The 17,068-nt window shown below is 44.9% G+C and overlaps 2 protein-coding genes and 1 long non-coding RNA gene across 6 annotated transcripts in view; all 3 read right to left on the reverse strand.

The window, feature by feature from the left end:
* LOC119503171 overlaps positions 1-17,068 on the reverse strand; it is a 30,514-nt gene that overhangs the window by 11,044 nt on the left and 2,402 nt on the right. The window lies entirely within an intron of this gene.
* tmem200b (transmembrane protein 200B) lies at positions 1,940-9,206 on the reverse strand. Its single transcript, XM_037794687.1, has 2 exons — positions 8,187-9,206; positions 1,940-4,209 (listed from the first exon to the last, which is right to left on the reverse strand). The coding sequence occupies exon 2, from the start codon at positions 4,164-4,166 to the stop codon at positions 2,934-2,936; it is 1,233 nt and encodes a 410-aa protein (XP_037650615.1). The 5' UTR covers positions 4,167-4,209; positions 8,187-9,206; the 3' UTR covers positions 1,940-2,933.
* On the reverse strand, positions 11,540-16,388 carry LOC119503129 (tRNA selenocysteine 1-associated protein 1-like). 4 transcript variants are annotated; one of them, XM_037794728.1, is made up of 9 exons: positions 16,197-16,388; positions 14,924-15,021; positions 14,739-14,838; positions 14,595-14,644; positions 14,078-14,209; positions 13,712-13,828; positions 13,413-13,617; positions 12,840-12,873; positions 11,540-12,112 (listed from the first exon to the last, which is right to left on the reverse strand). In XM_037794728.1, exons 1-9 carry the CDS (start codon positions 16,218-16,220, stop codon positions 11,949-11,951), a joined length of 924 nt encoding a protein of 307 aa, XP_037650656.1. In that variant the 5' UTR covers positions 16,221-16,388; the 3' UTR covers positions 11,540-11,948. The 4 variants fall into 4 exon arrangements, with proteins under 4 accessions (XP_037650656.1, XP_037650655.1, XP_037650654.1 ...); XM_037794727.1 differs by having other exon boundaries at positions 13,413-13,623; XM_037794726.1 differs by having other exon boundaries at positions 14,739-14,853.

The following is a 17,068-nucleotide window of genomic DNA, read 5'->3' on the forward strand; positions in this document are numbered from 1 at the left end:
CACAAAGGCTACCAGCTGTATAACACACATGTTACCAGCTGTATAACACACAGGTTACCAGCTGTATAACACACAGGTTACCAGCTGTATAACACACAGGCTACCAGCTGTATAACACAAAGGCTACCAGCTGTATAACACACAGGTTACCAGCTGTATAACACACATGTTACCAGCTGTATAACACACAGGTTACCAGCTGTATAACACAAAGGCTACCAGCTGTATAACACTGGTCAACTCACGGACTCTAACTGGAGCTGTGGTCAACAGGAGGCCGATGGAGGAGGAGGAGTCTCTGTTTCCAGCTGATACTGCATCAATAAAGAGATTCTCCTTCATTATTAAGTATCAATCTTTTTACAGCGTGGGTCTTATTCTCATCATTTTGGCCATCCTTTTATGAGTAATAATAATAACATTGTAATCACCAAGTAACAGCTGAGATTTGGGGACACGGAAACCACGAAGCCGGAGTCGTCAGAAGATCAGACGGGTTTGTTAACCCCTCTGTCAGCCTGCCCGGTCTCCTAAAAATGACATTCCCATACTACAAAACTGCATCGTCACATTACATTTCGAGGGATACGTATTTTCTGTTTGTTTTTGACGTATGCATAGGGAGGAGGTCGGGGTGGGGGCGATGGATAACGTGGGACTTTCACCAGGAGACCGCTGTTGGTGACCTGCGAGAAACCAGAAGTACTTTTTCTAACCCAAACCAGCATTCTTTACTAAACCTAACCAAGTAGTTTTGTTGCCTAAACCTGGAAATGCAGTTTTGAAACTAGGGATGCTAATTTTGAAAAATCTTCTTAACCGATAGCCGACCCTCGTTAACCGATTATTAACCGTTAACCAACAAAATTTGTGCCTCGCATGCAGCGGTGAACCAGCTGCAGGAGCACAACAGACAACTGAGTCTCCAGTTCACCATCAGGAAGCATTAACTTAGCAGCCACGATGCTGCGTTCACTGTCTCCAGTTCACCGTCAGGAAGCGTTAACTTAGCAGCCACGATGCTGCGTTCACTGACTCCAGTTCACCATCAGGAAGCGTTAACTTAGCAGCCACGATGCTGCGTTCACTGACTCCAGTTCACCGTCAGGAAGCGTTAACTTAGCAGCCACGATGCTGCGTTCACTGACTCCAGTTCACCATCAGGAAGCGTTAACTTAGCAGCCACGATGCTGCGTTCACTGACTCCAGTTCACCATCAGGAAGCGTTAACTTAGCCGCTACGATGCTGCGTTCACTGTCTCCAGTTCACCGTCCGGGAGCGTTAACTTAGCCGCTACGATGCTGCGTTCACTGTCTCCAGTTCACCATCAGGAAGCGTTAACTTAGCCGCTACGATGCTGCGTTCACTGTCTCCAGTTCACCGTCAGGAAGCGTTAACTTAGCCGCTACGATGCTGCGTTCACTGTCTCCAGTTCACCGTCAGGAAGCGTTAACTTAGCCGCTACGATGCTGCGTTCACTGTCTCCAGTTCACCGTCAGGAAGCGTTAACTTAGCCGCTACGATGCTGCGTTCACTGTCTCCAGTTCACCGTCAGGAAGCGTTAACTTAGCAGCTCCGATGCTGCGTTCACTGTCTCCAGTTCACCGTCCGGGAGCGTTAACTTAGCAGCTCCGATGCTGCGTGTAGTGTCGCGGACATGCAGCCACTTTCCCAGTAAAAGTCTCCACCACACATTTAGTTTAGTTTAGCAGGTTGTCAGCTGTGTGTCTGCCCGGTGTAACTTTAGTGAGTGTCCAACAAACAGTGTGTGTGTTTGTGCTACGTTAGCAGCTCTAGCGTTGTCGGAGGCTTCGTGCTCGCCACCGTCACACGTAGTCTGAGTAACTTTAGTGAGTGTCCAACAGACTGTGTGTGTGTGTTGGCGGTGAGAGTGAGGTTGTTGGTGGCGTTCTAGTTGTGATCGTAGGTGTAGCAGTGTTCAGTTTATTTGTCGGTGAATAAATGCTATGAAACTACAACTCCTCCGCTCCGCTCAAGAGAGCTGGAGAGACCGGAGCCGTCTTCCTGTATCCTGCAACTCCGGCTCCGCCTCTTAAGATGATAATCTGTCCAAACCGTATAATTATTCATTACAATAAGCATCCAGTTCAGAGACAGCTGTGGTCGTGTGTACTCGTCGTGTTCCCAGATCTCAGCAATCAACACGGAGGCTCAATGTTACCGGAGCTGATACTGTAGAAGTAACGGCCAAACCTCAGACTGTAAGAACCAGGCTGTAATAAATCATCCTTTAACTATCATCACTTCTTATACACATAAAACCAACAATGACATTACTCTGCATAAGTATTAGGATGTAACATACTGTACATCACTGCCATGCATTGCATTTGGATTATGGGACCTCAGCTGAGGAAAAAACATCCCATTATTATTATTATTATTATATACTAGTTGCATTTGTCAAGAGCTGTCAGCACTTTATGGACTCAGGAGTCCAGGTAGTTTGGTTCAGAATAGATTGCACAGTGAAAACAAGTAACCCTTCTATCTCCCCTCCACCAGGACGTGATCACTACATCCTGGAAACAGGCGAACCCGTCACGGCATCCAGATACACGTTGATTTCTCGCGTGGCTGCCGACCCAAACTGCAGAAGTAAACAGTCTGTCGTGATGCTCCGCTCATCTGTGACAGTGTAGGGTCCGTATGTTGTTCCTTCAATTATATAAAACATCTGCCAGATCCAAGGCCGTAACCTCGGAGTATAAATATTCCACGGAAGACTGAGAACGAGCTCAAGTTTTGGAAGATCCTTGTGAGAAATGCTGTACTCCAAAGGTGCAATCTGTCTCTGCAACACACAGAAACAACTCAAATAAGAATCCAGGGGAAGATATGATTATGATCCTCGGTTGTCAGGGTACCGTTTGTATCCGGAGGTACCCTCAGGACTGTGAGAAGCAGCCGATCACTGGAAAGGCCCGGACCCAAAGTTCTTATCCCACTGATAACACTGCTGCTCTAACTGGTCCAGCAGTCTGTCCACCGAGTCCTCTTTGTTCTCTAGCTTCAGGTATCGTCTCCCGCCGCTGCCCAGGTCCAGCCGAGGCCAGCTCCGGTGAGTTTGCTCCTCTGCGGCGTCCACAATCTGCCAGGGGATGTTCACGCAGACGTGTGAAGCGGCTTCTCTCCTCGTGACTACTGGCTGATTTATCTCTCCCTCCTCTCCGGCCGTGTGGAGTCCATCCTGCAGACGCACGCCGGTCCGAGCTGTGTAAGGGTTAGTCCTGTAGCTCATACTGTGGCAGCGCCTCGGCTGGACGGCCGGGGCGTCCGCCTCGTCCAGGGTGGACATGGAGCTGGCAGACGCCAGGCAGTTGTTGAGCTTAGCGAATGGGGGGGGCTGCGGATGGAAGCCGTCTCCAGACTGCGTGTTAAAGTCTGTCTGACTGGAGTTACAGGAGTCTGAGTGGGAGGAGTGGAGGGAGGGCGGAGGCTCTGACTCCTGGTGGTGGAGGGCTTGTGTCTGGAGGACAGCCTGCTGGTAGATGCCCTCCACAATGTCCTCCTGGTCTCGGGTGTGTCTGGTCTGGAGCAGAGGCTCGGAGCTGGCCTGCTGCAGACAGAGGATGTTGAGGTGGGCGGCCGGCAGACTGCTCACCCACTGGTAGTGTTTGGCCATCGAGTTGGCCGTCGCTATCTCTTGAAGGTCCGCTGAGGGGACGGCTGCAGACACGGAGCAGATCACGCTGCGCATCTGAGCCAGCAGCATCTGAGTCTCTCTGTCCCGGTTCTCGTACAGGACCGTGTTGGCACATATGAGGATGAAGAGTCCCACCCCCATGATGACAGGTCCCAGCAGCTTCATCCGCTCACTGTGGATGAGGCTGGCTGTGGAGAGGAGGCCCTTAGCTCCCAGACTCCAGCCAGAAGTCTGCGACTCAGCGACACTCTCCGCCTCCGCGACTCCCAGGATGGACGACCTGGTTATCCGATAGGGCCAGTAGCCGGCCACGGCCAGGGCGGTGCCGACGACCACCACGATGATCCCCAGCACCAGGAAGGCTCCGGGTATGGACCGGATGCGGAGCTTGCCTCGGATCACCCCGTCCTTCTTCTTTCGGCCTCGTAAGATGAAGTGAGACTTCCGTGGGCACGGAGGTGAAGGTGGTGAAACACCTCGGGCCTTCTGGGTCTTCATGGCACCGGTCAGTCCAGAGCTCCGGTTACACCCTGGCAGAGCACTTTGGGAGGGAGGAAAGAGTTTTAAGAGTTAATGCAGCTCTAACAGTGTTGCATCCATCAATTCAAATACACAATACATCAGCCTGATGGGCAGATCAGATGTGGCTGCCTCATCACAAAACATTCATATGTTAAGAATTCATCTCTTGATCACAAGTACGTCATTATGCATTTTTCCACACAGTCGGATATTTCTATTTCATTTTGAACAGATTTAAACTCTCTATTTGTACAATTTGAAACCTTCTGACAGATGCCCGCTGACGGTAGCATCAAAGAAGACGATGTGACACAGAATAAATGGTCTGAAAGCGATACAGACTGCAAAACAGAAACTTAGAATCACATCAGAATAATCATCACATAGAAGTTCTACACATACAAAAACAATCTTTAGTGTCTAAATGTGTATTTCTACATCTGTTTGTGATCAGGCAGTAGTAGAACATTCTGCATCCTAAAGGGAAGCTTTTAAAGGATCCATCTGCTGTAAAAAGAAGAAGAGGGAAAAAGAAAGACAAAAATTGCAAAAAAAAAGATGTTCTGAAACGTCTTGCAGTTATTTGTATCAGTATCTGTCAAAACTGTAGAACATTTTGGTTAACGGTGCATCATTAGCAAGATTATATCCATCCTGCTAAGATGTTACAGAACTATACAGAAACAAATAGCATGAGGGATTACAGTTGGACATTCAGTAATTGCACGTTTGTTGACATCATTGTTGTCTTTGTGTCTTTACCTAAAGGAGAGAGAGACCGGTCCGGGACCGGTCGTGTCGCAGTAGGCAGAACGTTTTTGGCATCATTGGGCAGGAACTCCTTAAGAACCTTTCAGCATATTGTAATTCAAGTGTTCTGAGAGAGAACTAGACTTCCAATCACAGGTCATTTCAGAGAGAGAGAGCATTCCTATTGGCTTCAACTGTCAATCACTCTGAACTCCGACCAAACGGTCAAACTAGGCAGCGCTGATCAAATATGAATCAATATTCTGTTACGTTAATGCCTATTTCTCTCCTCAGATGTTCTCACAATCATCTTGTAGTGCACGGTTTAGCTGTAACATGAGGTTTGCACCGGAGACTGCTTTGCTAAATCACTGAATATAAAACTGTAGGCCTATAGCCCCGATATGCAGCGAGATCCTAGAGGAAGTGTACGTCACCTCTGGCGAGCCTCTGAGCGTCGCCTCTGCAGCACTCTGACATAGAAGCATTCATCTGGCTTCAGGGTAGATACGGCCGAATACTTCATCACGACAGAGACATTACACATCACATGTGGATGTCTGGAATCCAGGCGTCTTCAGCCCTGCCGGCCTCAGCTCACTGAAGTCATCCATTAGTCAGCGGTTGTTTACCACGCAGTCCTTTCTCGTTGTTAATCACCACTGAGAGTAATGAGAGTGAAACTCCTTGAACTGTTCCAACCCTCCATGTCTGTGGGGAGCTTGTAAACTCAATGAGGTACAAACAAAAGTACACTCACACATGTGCTGTTCTTCTTGGGTTCCCACATGGTCATAAACAAAGCGGAGTGAAATGGAAAAACAAGCTTCAAACACTCCGACTGCAATTACCGAGAGGTCCGGACATGTTGCAGTGAGGGTAAAATGTTCTCACCGCGCTGACTGTCAGACGGCTCACAGTGAGACGGCTCACAGTCAGACGGCCACTTCTCCTTCTTCCTTGTGTAAAGCTTCATGTTCAGACGGAGCGGAGGCCTCACCACCCTGCACCAAAAGCTCTTTAGATATTAGGTTATTTTAGTTTTGAAGGTTAAATCAGCTTTAGAAGCGACAGATTGTCGTTTTGTAAAGTGCTCCGCGGTGGATCTGATTCATGCCGATGTGAAGAGCGGTTCACGTGGATTTCCAGAAGTGATGGATAAATATTTAAAGAGACTTTAAAGTGTTAAATTTGAGAATGGAGTTTGGTGTGTTGGTGACTATCATCTTTCAGCAGTGACTAATGACGACAGGATAACAGATTAGGGGTGTAACGATTCATCTACTACATCGATTTATATTCCTACGATCCAACTACATCGATAAGTGCTCGGCTAGTTGTCCTTCACGGGAGACGTATATCGACATAAAATGGATTGTATGGATACTGAGGATTTGTACCTTGTATTTAAGGACCACAAACGTTATATCAAAGTGTTTTTTAGCACTTTTACTAATAAAGAAATGTTAAACGTTACTCCAGTTCATCTCCAGACATGCAGCAGCTCGCCAGCTCTGCCCTCTAGAGCGCGAGCACGCATCCATGGCGTGCACGCAGACGAACGGAGCACTGGACTCCTCGCTCTCTTATCAGGTAGAGGAGCCGGTCGGCAGAGTTTCAGACGCTATCAGTCCACTTGACGAGGGCGGCTTCACCTACAGGAGCTTTCCTCGTCATGATATCTAGAAGTTGGTTTATTATATCTAGTGTTAAATATTTCACTGCCTTGTATCTTGAGAACTGAGTCAGCAGCTCCTGCAGTTACACTTTTTATTATTTTCTAATAAAAGCTGTATGTTTTTGCCATTAATCGTTGTTTACTTGTTAATATCCATAATTAATTTATCTCTGATTCCCTCACAAGAGAAACTTTGAGGAATCCTGACCTGCTCTGTCCAGCATCACAGATTTATTTCAGTCACTCTGACTGAATTTACTGAATCGATTTCAAATCACTGAATCGTATCATATCGTATCGTATCGTATCGTATCGCATCGTATCGTATCGCATCGTATCGTATCGCATCGTATCGTATCGCATCGCATCGTATCGCATCGCATCGTATCGCATCGCATCGTATCGCATCGTATCGTATCGCATCGCATCGTATCGCATCGTATCGTATCGCTCTAGATGAGCCAGATATCGTCCTGGAATCGTATCGGAACCATGGAAATCGTATCGTATCGTATCGTTGTAGAAACCTATCCCTACAGGATATCACATATATTTGGAGAACAGGTCTGTGTCCAGGTGGATTATCAGCGTTAAACTGTGAGTTAGCCCGTTATATCAAATAGTGTTTTTCTGGTCTTGCATGTGTCCAAAGTAATGAACCAACTATAGAATGCTGCTGTATTACTGTTATTATTGATCCATTCTCATGAATACTAGTCATCTTCTGTTCTCCAACCAGCAGCTGGAGCCAGTTCACTCCTGAAGCCACAAGTTGTCTTCAGGATGGAGCAGCAGTCTGAAGTGAAAGGAGATGATGCTGATAAAGACTGATCCTCCAGCGGGGTGTGGACCAGTGGAACCAGAACCAGAACCAGAACCAGAACCAGAACTCTTTCTCTGTTAATGCAACACAAGCAGAACCTGGGGTTCTCTGTGGTGAAGCCCACCGGAATCATCATCCAAGGCTTCAGTCATGAACAATCAGCCTACAGCCTTCAATCAACAGGAATAATGCTGGTTATCTTTACCTGAACAGCCGAACCGAACCGAGCCGAGCCGAGCCGAGCCGGACCACCTCCACTAGAACAGAGTCTGCTGTAGTGCATGAGGCTCCAGACAGACAGCAATGTGTCTGACTGACCGAGCTGCTGCAGCTCACCGTGCACACACCGTGCGCACACCGTGCACAAAGCAGCTCACCGTGCACACACCGTGCACACAGCAGCTCACCGTGCACACACCATGCACACGGCGGCTCTCCGTGCACAGCGACGGTAATGAAAGTGAAAGTCACAGTAACAATAAGAGATGCTCTCAGTGAGCTGCTCTCTGACTGCAGCACTGAGGAGACTCTATCCCATAATAATAATAATAATCATAATAATCATAATATAATAACAATAATAATAATATAAATAATATGTTATTATTATTATTATTATTATTATTATTATTATTATTATTATTAATAATAAAAAATTAAAAATTAAAATAATCATAATCATATTAATCATAATAATAATAAGGCTGCATGCATCCTCTGGGATTGTGGACTTGTGTGAACTTGCCTGTATTTGTTGGGTCCTGTTGCAGCTCGTCCATAGTTGGAGGACAGAGGACATCCAGAGCGTCCTGATGGAGAGACTCCAGTCTCCAGGCTGAGACCAACCCAACTGTTACTCTGCTCCGACAGACAGAGAGACTCTAACGGGGCTGCTCACCAGCAGATCCTCCTCCAGGCTGCTGCTGCTGCTGCTGCATGAGGAGCTCAGTCCAGCTCCGTCCAGCTCCGTGGTGGTATGGTGTGGTCTGCGTGTCTGGTCTGGTCTGCCGGTCTGCGGTAGTCTCTCCTGCTCCTCTTGGACCAGCTCACTGAGCTCAGTAGTCCAGGGTGAGTGAAGTCAGCAGCAACAGCTCCGCTCTCTCACACGGCGTTTTTCAAAATAAAAGTATCCCAACAACATGACAACAACGGAGGGGGGGTTCTCCATGCTTTGTCTCCAGCTGCACCACCTGGTACCTGCACCACCTGGACCGGTACCTGAACCACCTGGACCCACCTGATCCGGTACCTGCACCACCTGGACCGGTACCTGAACCACCTGGACCCACCTGATCCGGTACCTGCACCACCTGGACCGGTACCTGAACCACCTGGACCGGTACCTGAACCACCTGGACCCACCTGATCCGGTACCTGAACCACCTGGACCGGTACCTGAACCACCTGGACCCACCTGATCCGGTACCTGAACCACCTGGACCGGTACCTGACCAGGAAGTCCCACCTGGTCCGGTACCTGCACCAGATGGTGACCAGACCATCAGACTGTTGAACAGATAACTCATACAACTCTCTCTCTCTCTCTCTCAAACAAAGTGCAATAAACAGGTGCAATACTTTAATCAATGCAATATAAAAAAATTTTTAAAAAATGCCTGTGCACTATTTTACAGTATCCAACCTCACTGCTCCAATATATATATTATATTTATATATTTATATATATATGCTTCTATATTTATATCACTGCCTCTTTATACTGTATATGTGTGTTCTTAATATGCCTTGTCTTGCCTTTAGTATTTCCTTTTATTTATTGTATATAACTTACTTTTTTTAAATGGAGCTTCCCAGCGAAAAGTATTTCACTGTTAAATTAAGATGTTAAATTAAATGAAACTGTTATTACGTTATGAGTATAAATAACTTACAATAAACTGATCAAATAAACATATTAGTTCTAAACATTCCTTATAATACAAACAGGCCAGCTCAGAAAGTAGAAGATATATTTTATATGGTTTCTTGTTACACTGTTTATTATTAGGTATTATAGGTTGTTGTTCTCATTTTTCAGTAATAGAAATCTTATGTGCAATACCTAATTAGTTGAATATATATATATATATATATATACATATATATATATATGTAAACTTTTAAAGTGAACAGTTATTTAGACTCTCAGAAAAGCAGTGTACCTAAATCTGCTGTCATGCTGCCAGCTGGTTTTGTTTACCATCTTTTTAATGTTAATGATGCTTGTTTTGATGCTTGTTTATCCTGGCATAAGTATATACAATACTCTCCATGTTGTTGACTACAGCGCTGATTGAACATGTTCACTGCTGTTCAGCTTCAGAGGACAGAACGTTGGTGATATCTCTCTGTTATTCAGTACCAGTCTGTATTATTTTATTTTATCTTTGTGTTCCTTTCATAATGACATTAATGCCAGTGTGGGCCTCTGTAGCGGATTTTGAATCATATGATAGTATAACCCTTCATTTATGATTTGATGGAATTAAACTGTATTATTTTTATATAATTCACCCCGATAAACATCTATAGTCCAAGTGTGATATTAACATTTTAACAGTCACGTTGACCGTGTGGGTTATCACTGAGGTCAGTTATCACTGAGGTCAGTTATCTAGGATATAAACGGACTATCGACATGCTATACTATGACTACTTTATGACTTAGACATTCTATACTTTATACTTTTTTTTGACATACTATAATATCACTTTTTTCTCTTACAACTAAAACCAGAGAGTCAGAAGGAACAGACGTGTCTGTTAGTCTCCACCTGGTGGACGGGTAGTGATGTCACACGGTGTAAATCAAGTCTTAACATTGACCTGATTTAGGGTCAAAAAGCAGCTTTGAAGAACTACTAGTGTATCTGATTACTACAGATTACTAATATTAGGTGTTATTAATATTAAAGCCTGGTTGAACATTTCTGCCTCTGATGACTAATGCTTGATTTATACCCGTGTGTTCAGTGGGGGGGAATCCTCCTGCTGCGACGCACAGCATGTCATTTATTTATAATTTGGCAGGTGATTTTCAGATCCTCTATCAGACGGCCTTTGATTTATTTGATAGGACTGATTCAATAGTTCCGTATATGTTTGACCCAAGACAACATAACATATATAATGTATAATAAGAGTTGGATGATGAGGAGGAGCTCCTCTGCCTTGAATTAATAAGGTAGTTGTTGTTGTAGCGGATGTGAGGTACTTCAGGGTTCACACTCTTTTCATTTCCAGCTGGTATGACAGACAGAGATCATACACTCACCGGCCACTTTATTAGGTCCACCTTGCTAGTATGGGTGGTCTTCATCTGCTTCAAGGTTGGACGTGTTGTGCGTTCAGACATGGTATTCTGCATACCTTGGTTGTAACGAGTGGTTATTTGAGTTACTGTTGCCTTTCTATCATCTCCAACCACTCTGCCCATTCTCCTCTGACCTCTGACATCAACAAGGCATTTCCGTCCACACAACCCCCGCTCACTGGATCTGTTCTCTTGTTGGGACCATTCTCTGTAAACCCTAGAGATGGTTGTGCGTGAAAATCCCAGTACATCAGCAGTTTAATACTCAGACCAGCCCGTCTGGCACCAACAACCATGCCACGTTCAAAGTCACTTAAATCCCCTTTCTTCCCCATTCTGATGCTCGGTTTGAACTTCAGCAAGTCGTCTTCACCACGTCTAGATGACGTAATGCATTGAGCTGCTGCCATGTGATTGGCTGATTAGCTATTTCTGTTAACAAGCAATTGAACAGGTGTGCCTAATAAAGTGGCCGGTGAGTGTATGTTCCTCTGTAGAAGTCTGATTTAAAAGATGTGCAGTCTACGTCTCTAACTTATCTTAGAAATAATGACAAATTAAACCATAGAATAATGCAAACACAAACACACCGCCAGATGGAGGCAAGAATGTCTACTGTTTCTATGACTTTTTCAGGAGGTGTGAGCTCCGCAAACCAGCCCCAAGGTCACGGTGGGAAGTACCGTAGGGGTGTGGAGGATGCTGCAGCAACAACTGGCAGATATTAGAGCACCTGCATGTTTTAAACTATACATTTAAAAGAAATGATAAATAAAAAAGTTACATGTAATTTGTGTTGTTTATGTTTGTATTCAAATATATTCATCATCAGTCAGTTTGCACAAACAGCGTCTATCATTTATACACATTTGGTGGCAACGTCTGATGTTTCTTTTTTGGTTTACTTTATATTTATGTCATTTTAGTTTTTAACATTCGATCGTTTAGTTTGACATGTTTTGTGTCCCTCTGTTGGAGATAAGACATCCCAGGTTGTCCTCTGGATTCAGAGTGTTTCATGGATCCATAAATAAATCAAAAATAGGTTTTGTTGTAGAACCATCACCGTGACTTATTTCCTTTATGTCCTTAAAAAAAAGTATTCATACTATCAACATATCAGACTGTAAACTGTAAACTGTGAATAACCCCCCCCCCCCCCCCCCCCTCCTCAGGGAGGTAAAGTCCAGAGCTTCAGCAATAGATGGGCTCCGGTAGGCTGGAGGTCAGACTGTCCTGCTCTGCTGTAGAGAGCTCCGCTGGCTGCCAGTGACACTCGATCAGAGCGTCGTACAGCTCCTCACTGAGCTCCATGAACTTCCTGTTGGCCTCCGACACGTCCAGCTCCAGACCGGGGTCTGCAACACGGAGACGGAGGATTACAAAGAGCTTCACAGACAGAAGACCAGATGATGAGTGGCTACAGTTCAAATCACATACTTTTACTTTTTACTTCTAGTAAACATACTGCAGCTGCCTTTACTAAGTACGTTCTGTTGCATGCAGTATGCATACTATTAGGACATTCTACTTCCTCATAACATTGTGCCTTGAACTTTGACCTCTTGCTCATATATCTGCTGTGCAGAGGATTGTGGGTCAGAACAGCCAGAACAGCATGCTGGCTTGCAAACTGCAGAATGTGAGTGGATGTAGTAGGACATCCTGGAACTTTTGGCATACTGCATTTGAAATACTATGTATTGGAACATACTAAATCTTGTTCTGGTATAGTAAATAGTATGGTGGTATGAGTACTGGAACGCACAGACTGTCACATAAAATACATTAATAAGACTACTTCCACTCAGGCTGTGCGCAGCATCAAATCAGATCACGGTTGCTCATAGAATGATGAATTATTGCCGGACTTCTTTATTAAAAACGTTTGTTTTGCTGCCCCCGAATAATAAACCAGAATAAACTGCTTCAAATCAGCTTATTTATGCAATAAAAACCTTTGAGATATACGATAAAACAATCTGGAGATATCCCCTTGGGACTAAACAATCACAAATCTAATTGATAATAATTGAAATCAATAATGAAAACAGTAATTTGAGGTCCCTTAATCTTGATACTGACCTTCAAGTCCGTCCTCCGGAACCGCTTCACTTTCCTAAAAAAAGAAAACACATCTTAGAATGACTCACGTCTCAATGACTCAACATTTAGTCCCATTTAATCAACTCTGGTGCCCAAAACAACCGGTCCGAGACCGCTGGTGAGAGGCGAACCAAAGCACAGGCTGTCTGTGTGAGGATTGGTTGAGATGGACAGCTGGTAAACGGCAGGTTAAAATGAGTTTGATTGATACTGGGCCGAACAGAACACACAGAATATGATAAAGTCCACAAAAACAATGCTGTTTCTAAAGTCCTTGGAGATGATCTGGAGGAGAAAGGATTCACGGCAGATCAGTGCCGAGTCAAAGAGAAAACACTTCAACAGCAACACATCAAAGTCTGTGACTCCCTGTATAGAAGTGGCTCCTTCAAACGCCACATCAACACCCCTTCAGCTAATTATCCGTTTTATTTGTGCTCTGTGAAACCGAACCAGACTAAATAGAAAACGGACCATTTACTCTGATTGCGGCTGGTGAAAGAACCCTATGTGACGGTTTTCAACAGCGGCGGTTTAACAGAGAGAGCTTACCTGTGGCGGGGGGTACTGGGTGTAGTCATACTGCTGGTAGTTATAGCCGTAGCCTCCTCCGGTCTGATCGTAGCCCCAGGAGGGGTAGTAGCCGGGATAGGCCTGCTGCTGGTACTGGTTGTACTGGTCGTAGTTTTGTCTGTATCCTGAGTTGGACTGCCACGATCGGTGCTCCGACGGCTGCTGCTGCTGCTGCTGCCGGTTCCTTAAACTCAAAGAGGGAGGAAGAGACACACTGTTGAGCTGCACCAATAAAAGGAGCTTGGTGAAAAGGAGCGGAGGCTTTGAGAAGAACTCACTTGTTAGCAGCCAGACTCAGTCTCAGAGGTTTACTCCCCAGTCCCACGGCACCCTGACACTCGTCTAACGCCCGCTTCTGCAGCCGCTCGTCTGGGAACTGAACGAAGCCGCAGCCCCTGCAGACGGACAAGAGAGACCTTAAAGCACACCATATCTTCACATTGGATGAGTGCAGCTGGTCTGAAAACAGCCAACCGAGTGGAGAAGTGAAATGAAATGACACCAAAGCTGTGCGGCTCCTCATGGAGACATCAATCTAATTATTAAGTTTTGAGGAAGGTGGGAACACATATCTTCACTGATATATACAGTACGTACATGTTACAGATGTTCTCCATATTGTGTGGTGACGTGTTAATACTCACTTGGAGTTGCCCATGCTGTCCAGCACCACTTTTCCACCCCGACAGGACGGGTAGCGGTTGTAGAAGAACTCATAAAGCATCCCATCGTCCACCTCTGGAGTCAGATCTCCCACAAACAGAGAATACATCTGACTACAACACACAAAGACACACAAAGACACACAAAGACACACAAAGACACACAGTATGACGCGTCAATGAAACGAGGAATCTATGAGCATTTTGTCATTAAAGAGTAACTTTGCTATTTTTCAACCTGGAGCCTACTTTCCCACGTTCTTGTGTCCCGTTCCTCCACCGGGCTTTGAAATGTGTTCAGATCATATTATATTGACCATGAGGACAGAAGCAGCAGGTTAAACCACTCTTCATTTAACTTGAATAGAAGTTGGTTCATTATATTTTAATGTTAAATATTGCCTTGTATCTTGAGAACTGAAGCAGCAGGTTGAAAAATACCAAAGCTATTCTAATGTCACGATCATCTTTGATTTCCTGCGTCTCCATCTGGACTCACCCGCTGTCCTGTTTCCCAAACGTGGCTCGGTTCAACTTGAATCTTGTGGGCTGTGAGAGAGAAACATTAAAGTCCACCGTGAGTCTCCATCAACGGAGATAAGAAGTAAAGAACACACGGCTACTGAACGAGCAGGCTTCATACCGGGTTGGCTCCTGGTAAGGCTTTCCCGTTGATCTTGCGGAGACATCTCTCAGCCGTGGCCTCGTCCGTCATCTCCACGAAACAGTAACCCAGAGCACCCCTGGGTGACGACACACTGTTTAACGTCAGTTAAATAGAACAGGACTCCAACAGAGGGACAACATGTTGTGGTGTTTAGTTCTCACCCTGTCATCTTGTTGCGTATGATCCTCACGTTGATCACCTGCTCCCCCATGGTGGAGAAGGACCTGGTGATGAACTTCTCATCCATGTAGGCCTCCAGCTACACGCAGCAGGAACACATGGGAGAGAAACAAAGAGCTCAGGAAGCATTCAGGCATGGTTCTGATTCACAAGTTCAGCTGTGGTCTACATGGTGATGTGGTCTACATGGTGTTGTGGTCTAGATGGTGATGTGGTCTACATGGTGTTGTGGTCTACATGGTGTTGTGGTCTAGATGGTGATGTGGTCTACATGGTGATGTGGTCTAGATGGTGATGTTGTCTAGATGGTGATGTGGTCTAGATGGTGTTGTGGTCTAGATGGTGATGTTGTCTACATGGTGTTGTGGTCTAGATGGTGATGTGGTCTACATGGTGTTGTGGTCTAGATGGTGATGTGGTCTAGATGGTGATGTACTCCATCAGGGTTCCGTTGGTCCCGTTTGGGCCCATCAGGTCCACCTCAGAGGACCTGAACCAGCCGAACCGGTGAACCAGAGCTGCGTGTTGCTTCACTGCTGTAAGGTACCGACTCACCTGAACTAACCACTCGTCTATCAGGTACTCGGTACTCAGAGTTATCAGACTAAACGAGGTGATATTAAAGTGTTGGTTCTCTAAAGGGAGTTCTGAATGACTCTCATTGACTCATCACAACAGCTTCTTCACAGCTACAATCAGACTGGTGGTAAAGGACGTTAACGAGGGACACAATCACCTCCCCTCCCCTCCCCTCCCCTCCCCTCACCTCCATTAATGACACACAGCACACCTGAACTGAATGGACTGTAATGCTGTGTTGTCTTCCACTGTGGAGTCCTCTGAAATATATTCATTATTTATGTTTTATGAGAGTTAAAGTTCTTTAAACATGGTCATAGAGCATATTTACTGTTTATTAGTATTGTGTGGGCATCGTTCCTATGCAGAGGTCAGTTTATTTATTTATTGACTACACTGAGGGCGTTTTATATATATTATATATATTTTAATATGTATTTATTTATAGTGTTGAGTTGAATGTTATTTTGTTCTGTAATGACCTTGTTCTCTTTTCTTAAAGCTGACTCTAGCTGCAGCAGACTGATCACAATCACATGAACTTCTACTGTTGGTGACAAATCAAACAAACTCTTCATCACACTGAGCTCATGCTAACATGCTAACATGCTAACATGCTAACATGCTAACATGCTAACAGCATCAGATCCATGTTAAAGGTATTGATCTACTCACGTTGCCCATCCATAACGTGCTCATGCTGCCGCCGGAGAGATGGATATTGCAGCTTGACTGTGTTCGTTATGAGTTAATCTGATCTTAAAGGCTGCACATGCTAACTCTGGAGGTGTTAAGATGCTAACTAGCCTAGCAGTGAAGGCGGAAGTACACCAACATAACGTCCTGACGTCACTCTGCGTCAGTTGCTTCTTCTTCTTCTATGGCAGACTAGACGCTGCTATGACGTAATGCTGCCCTCTGATGATTAGATGATCCTTTCACAGTTACTTTAGTTTGTTGTATAGTCCAGTACTGAGCAGATACTACACCAGTTTCTATATGTTAGTCCAGGCTCACTATATGCATAGATACATATATACACATACATGTATGTGTATATACTGTATATACACACAGATACATATATATGCATATATATTACCTCATTTTATTGTATATTTACTCTACTTGTATTGATGTTTTTGCTCTATATGTTTGTACCTTGTTCTGTACCTGTTTTTGTATTTTGCCGTTTGCACCTCATGGTCTTCATTCATTCTGTAGTTTTGCACCGTGGACCAGGGAAACCTCTCTCAGTATAATGCAATACTATATATATATTTAGCAACAAACAAAGGAAGCCAACAGAGCAACGGTGCCGTCATGTAATCTGTGTGTTCACTGGAGTTTATTGACATTTACAGAAACCACTGAATGAAGTATGAAGTCTGGTTCTGGAAGGAGGAGCACTGAAGACTGCTGAGGACAAACACAACAAACTAAAAGAACAGATTCTGGCTTCTGATCCCTCAGATAACAACGTGGTTTATAGCTTTCAAATGATGCATTTATATCAATACAATCCAGATGTTCCTAATATACGACAT

Source organism: Sebastes umbrosus, chromosome 15 (genome assembly GCF_015220745.1).
Source record: "Sebastes umbrosus isolate fSebUmb1 chromosome 15, fSebUmb1.pri, whole genome shotgun sequence".
Classification (NCBI taxonomy): domain Eukaryota; kingdom Metazoa; phylum Chordata; class Actinopteri; order Perciformes; family Sebastidae; genus Sebastes; species Sebastes umbrosus.

Bases quoted from the DNA above. Each gene is read 5' to 3' on its own strand.
- LOC119503129 (XM_037794725.1), bottom strand. From the start codon at position 16,220: ATGAGCACGTTATGGATGGGCAAC. The intron at 14,210-14,594 runs GTGAGTCCAGAT...TGTGTGTTGTAG, and splicing joins TTTGGGAAACAGGACAGCGG to TCAGATGTATTCTCTGTTTG. The intron at 13,829-14,077 runs GTGAGTATTAAC...GTCCGTCTGCAG, and splicing joins GACAGCATGGGCAACTCCAA to GGGCTGCGGCTTCGTTCAGT.
- tmem200b (XM_037794687.1), bottom strand. From the start codon at position 4,166: ATGAAGACCCAGAAGGCCCGAGGTGTTTCACCACCTTCACCTCCGTGC.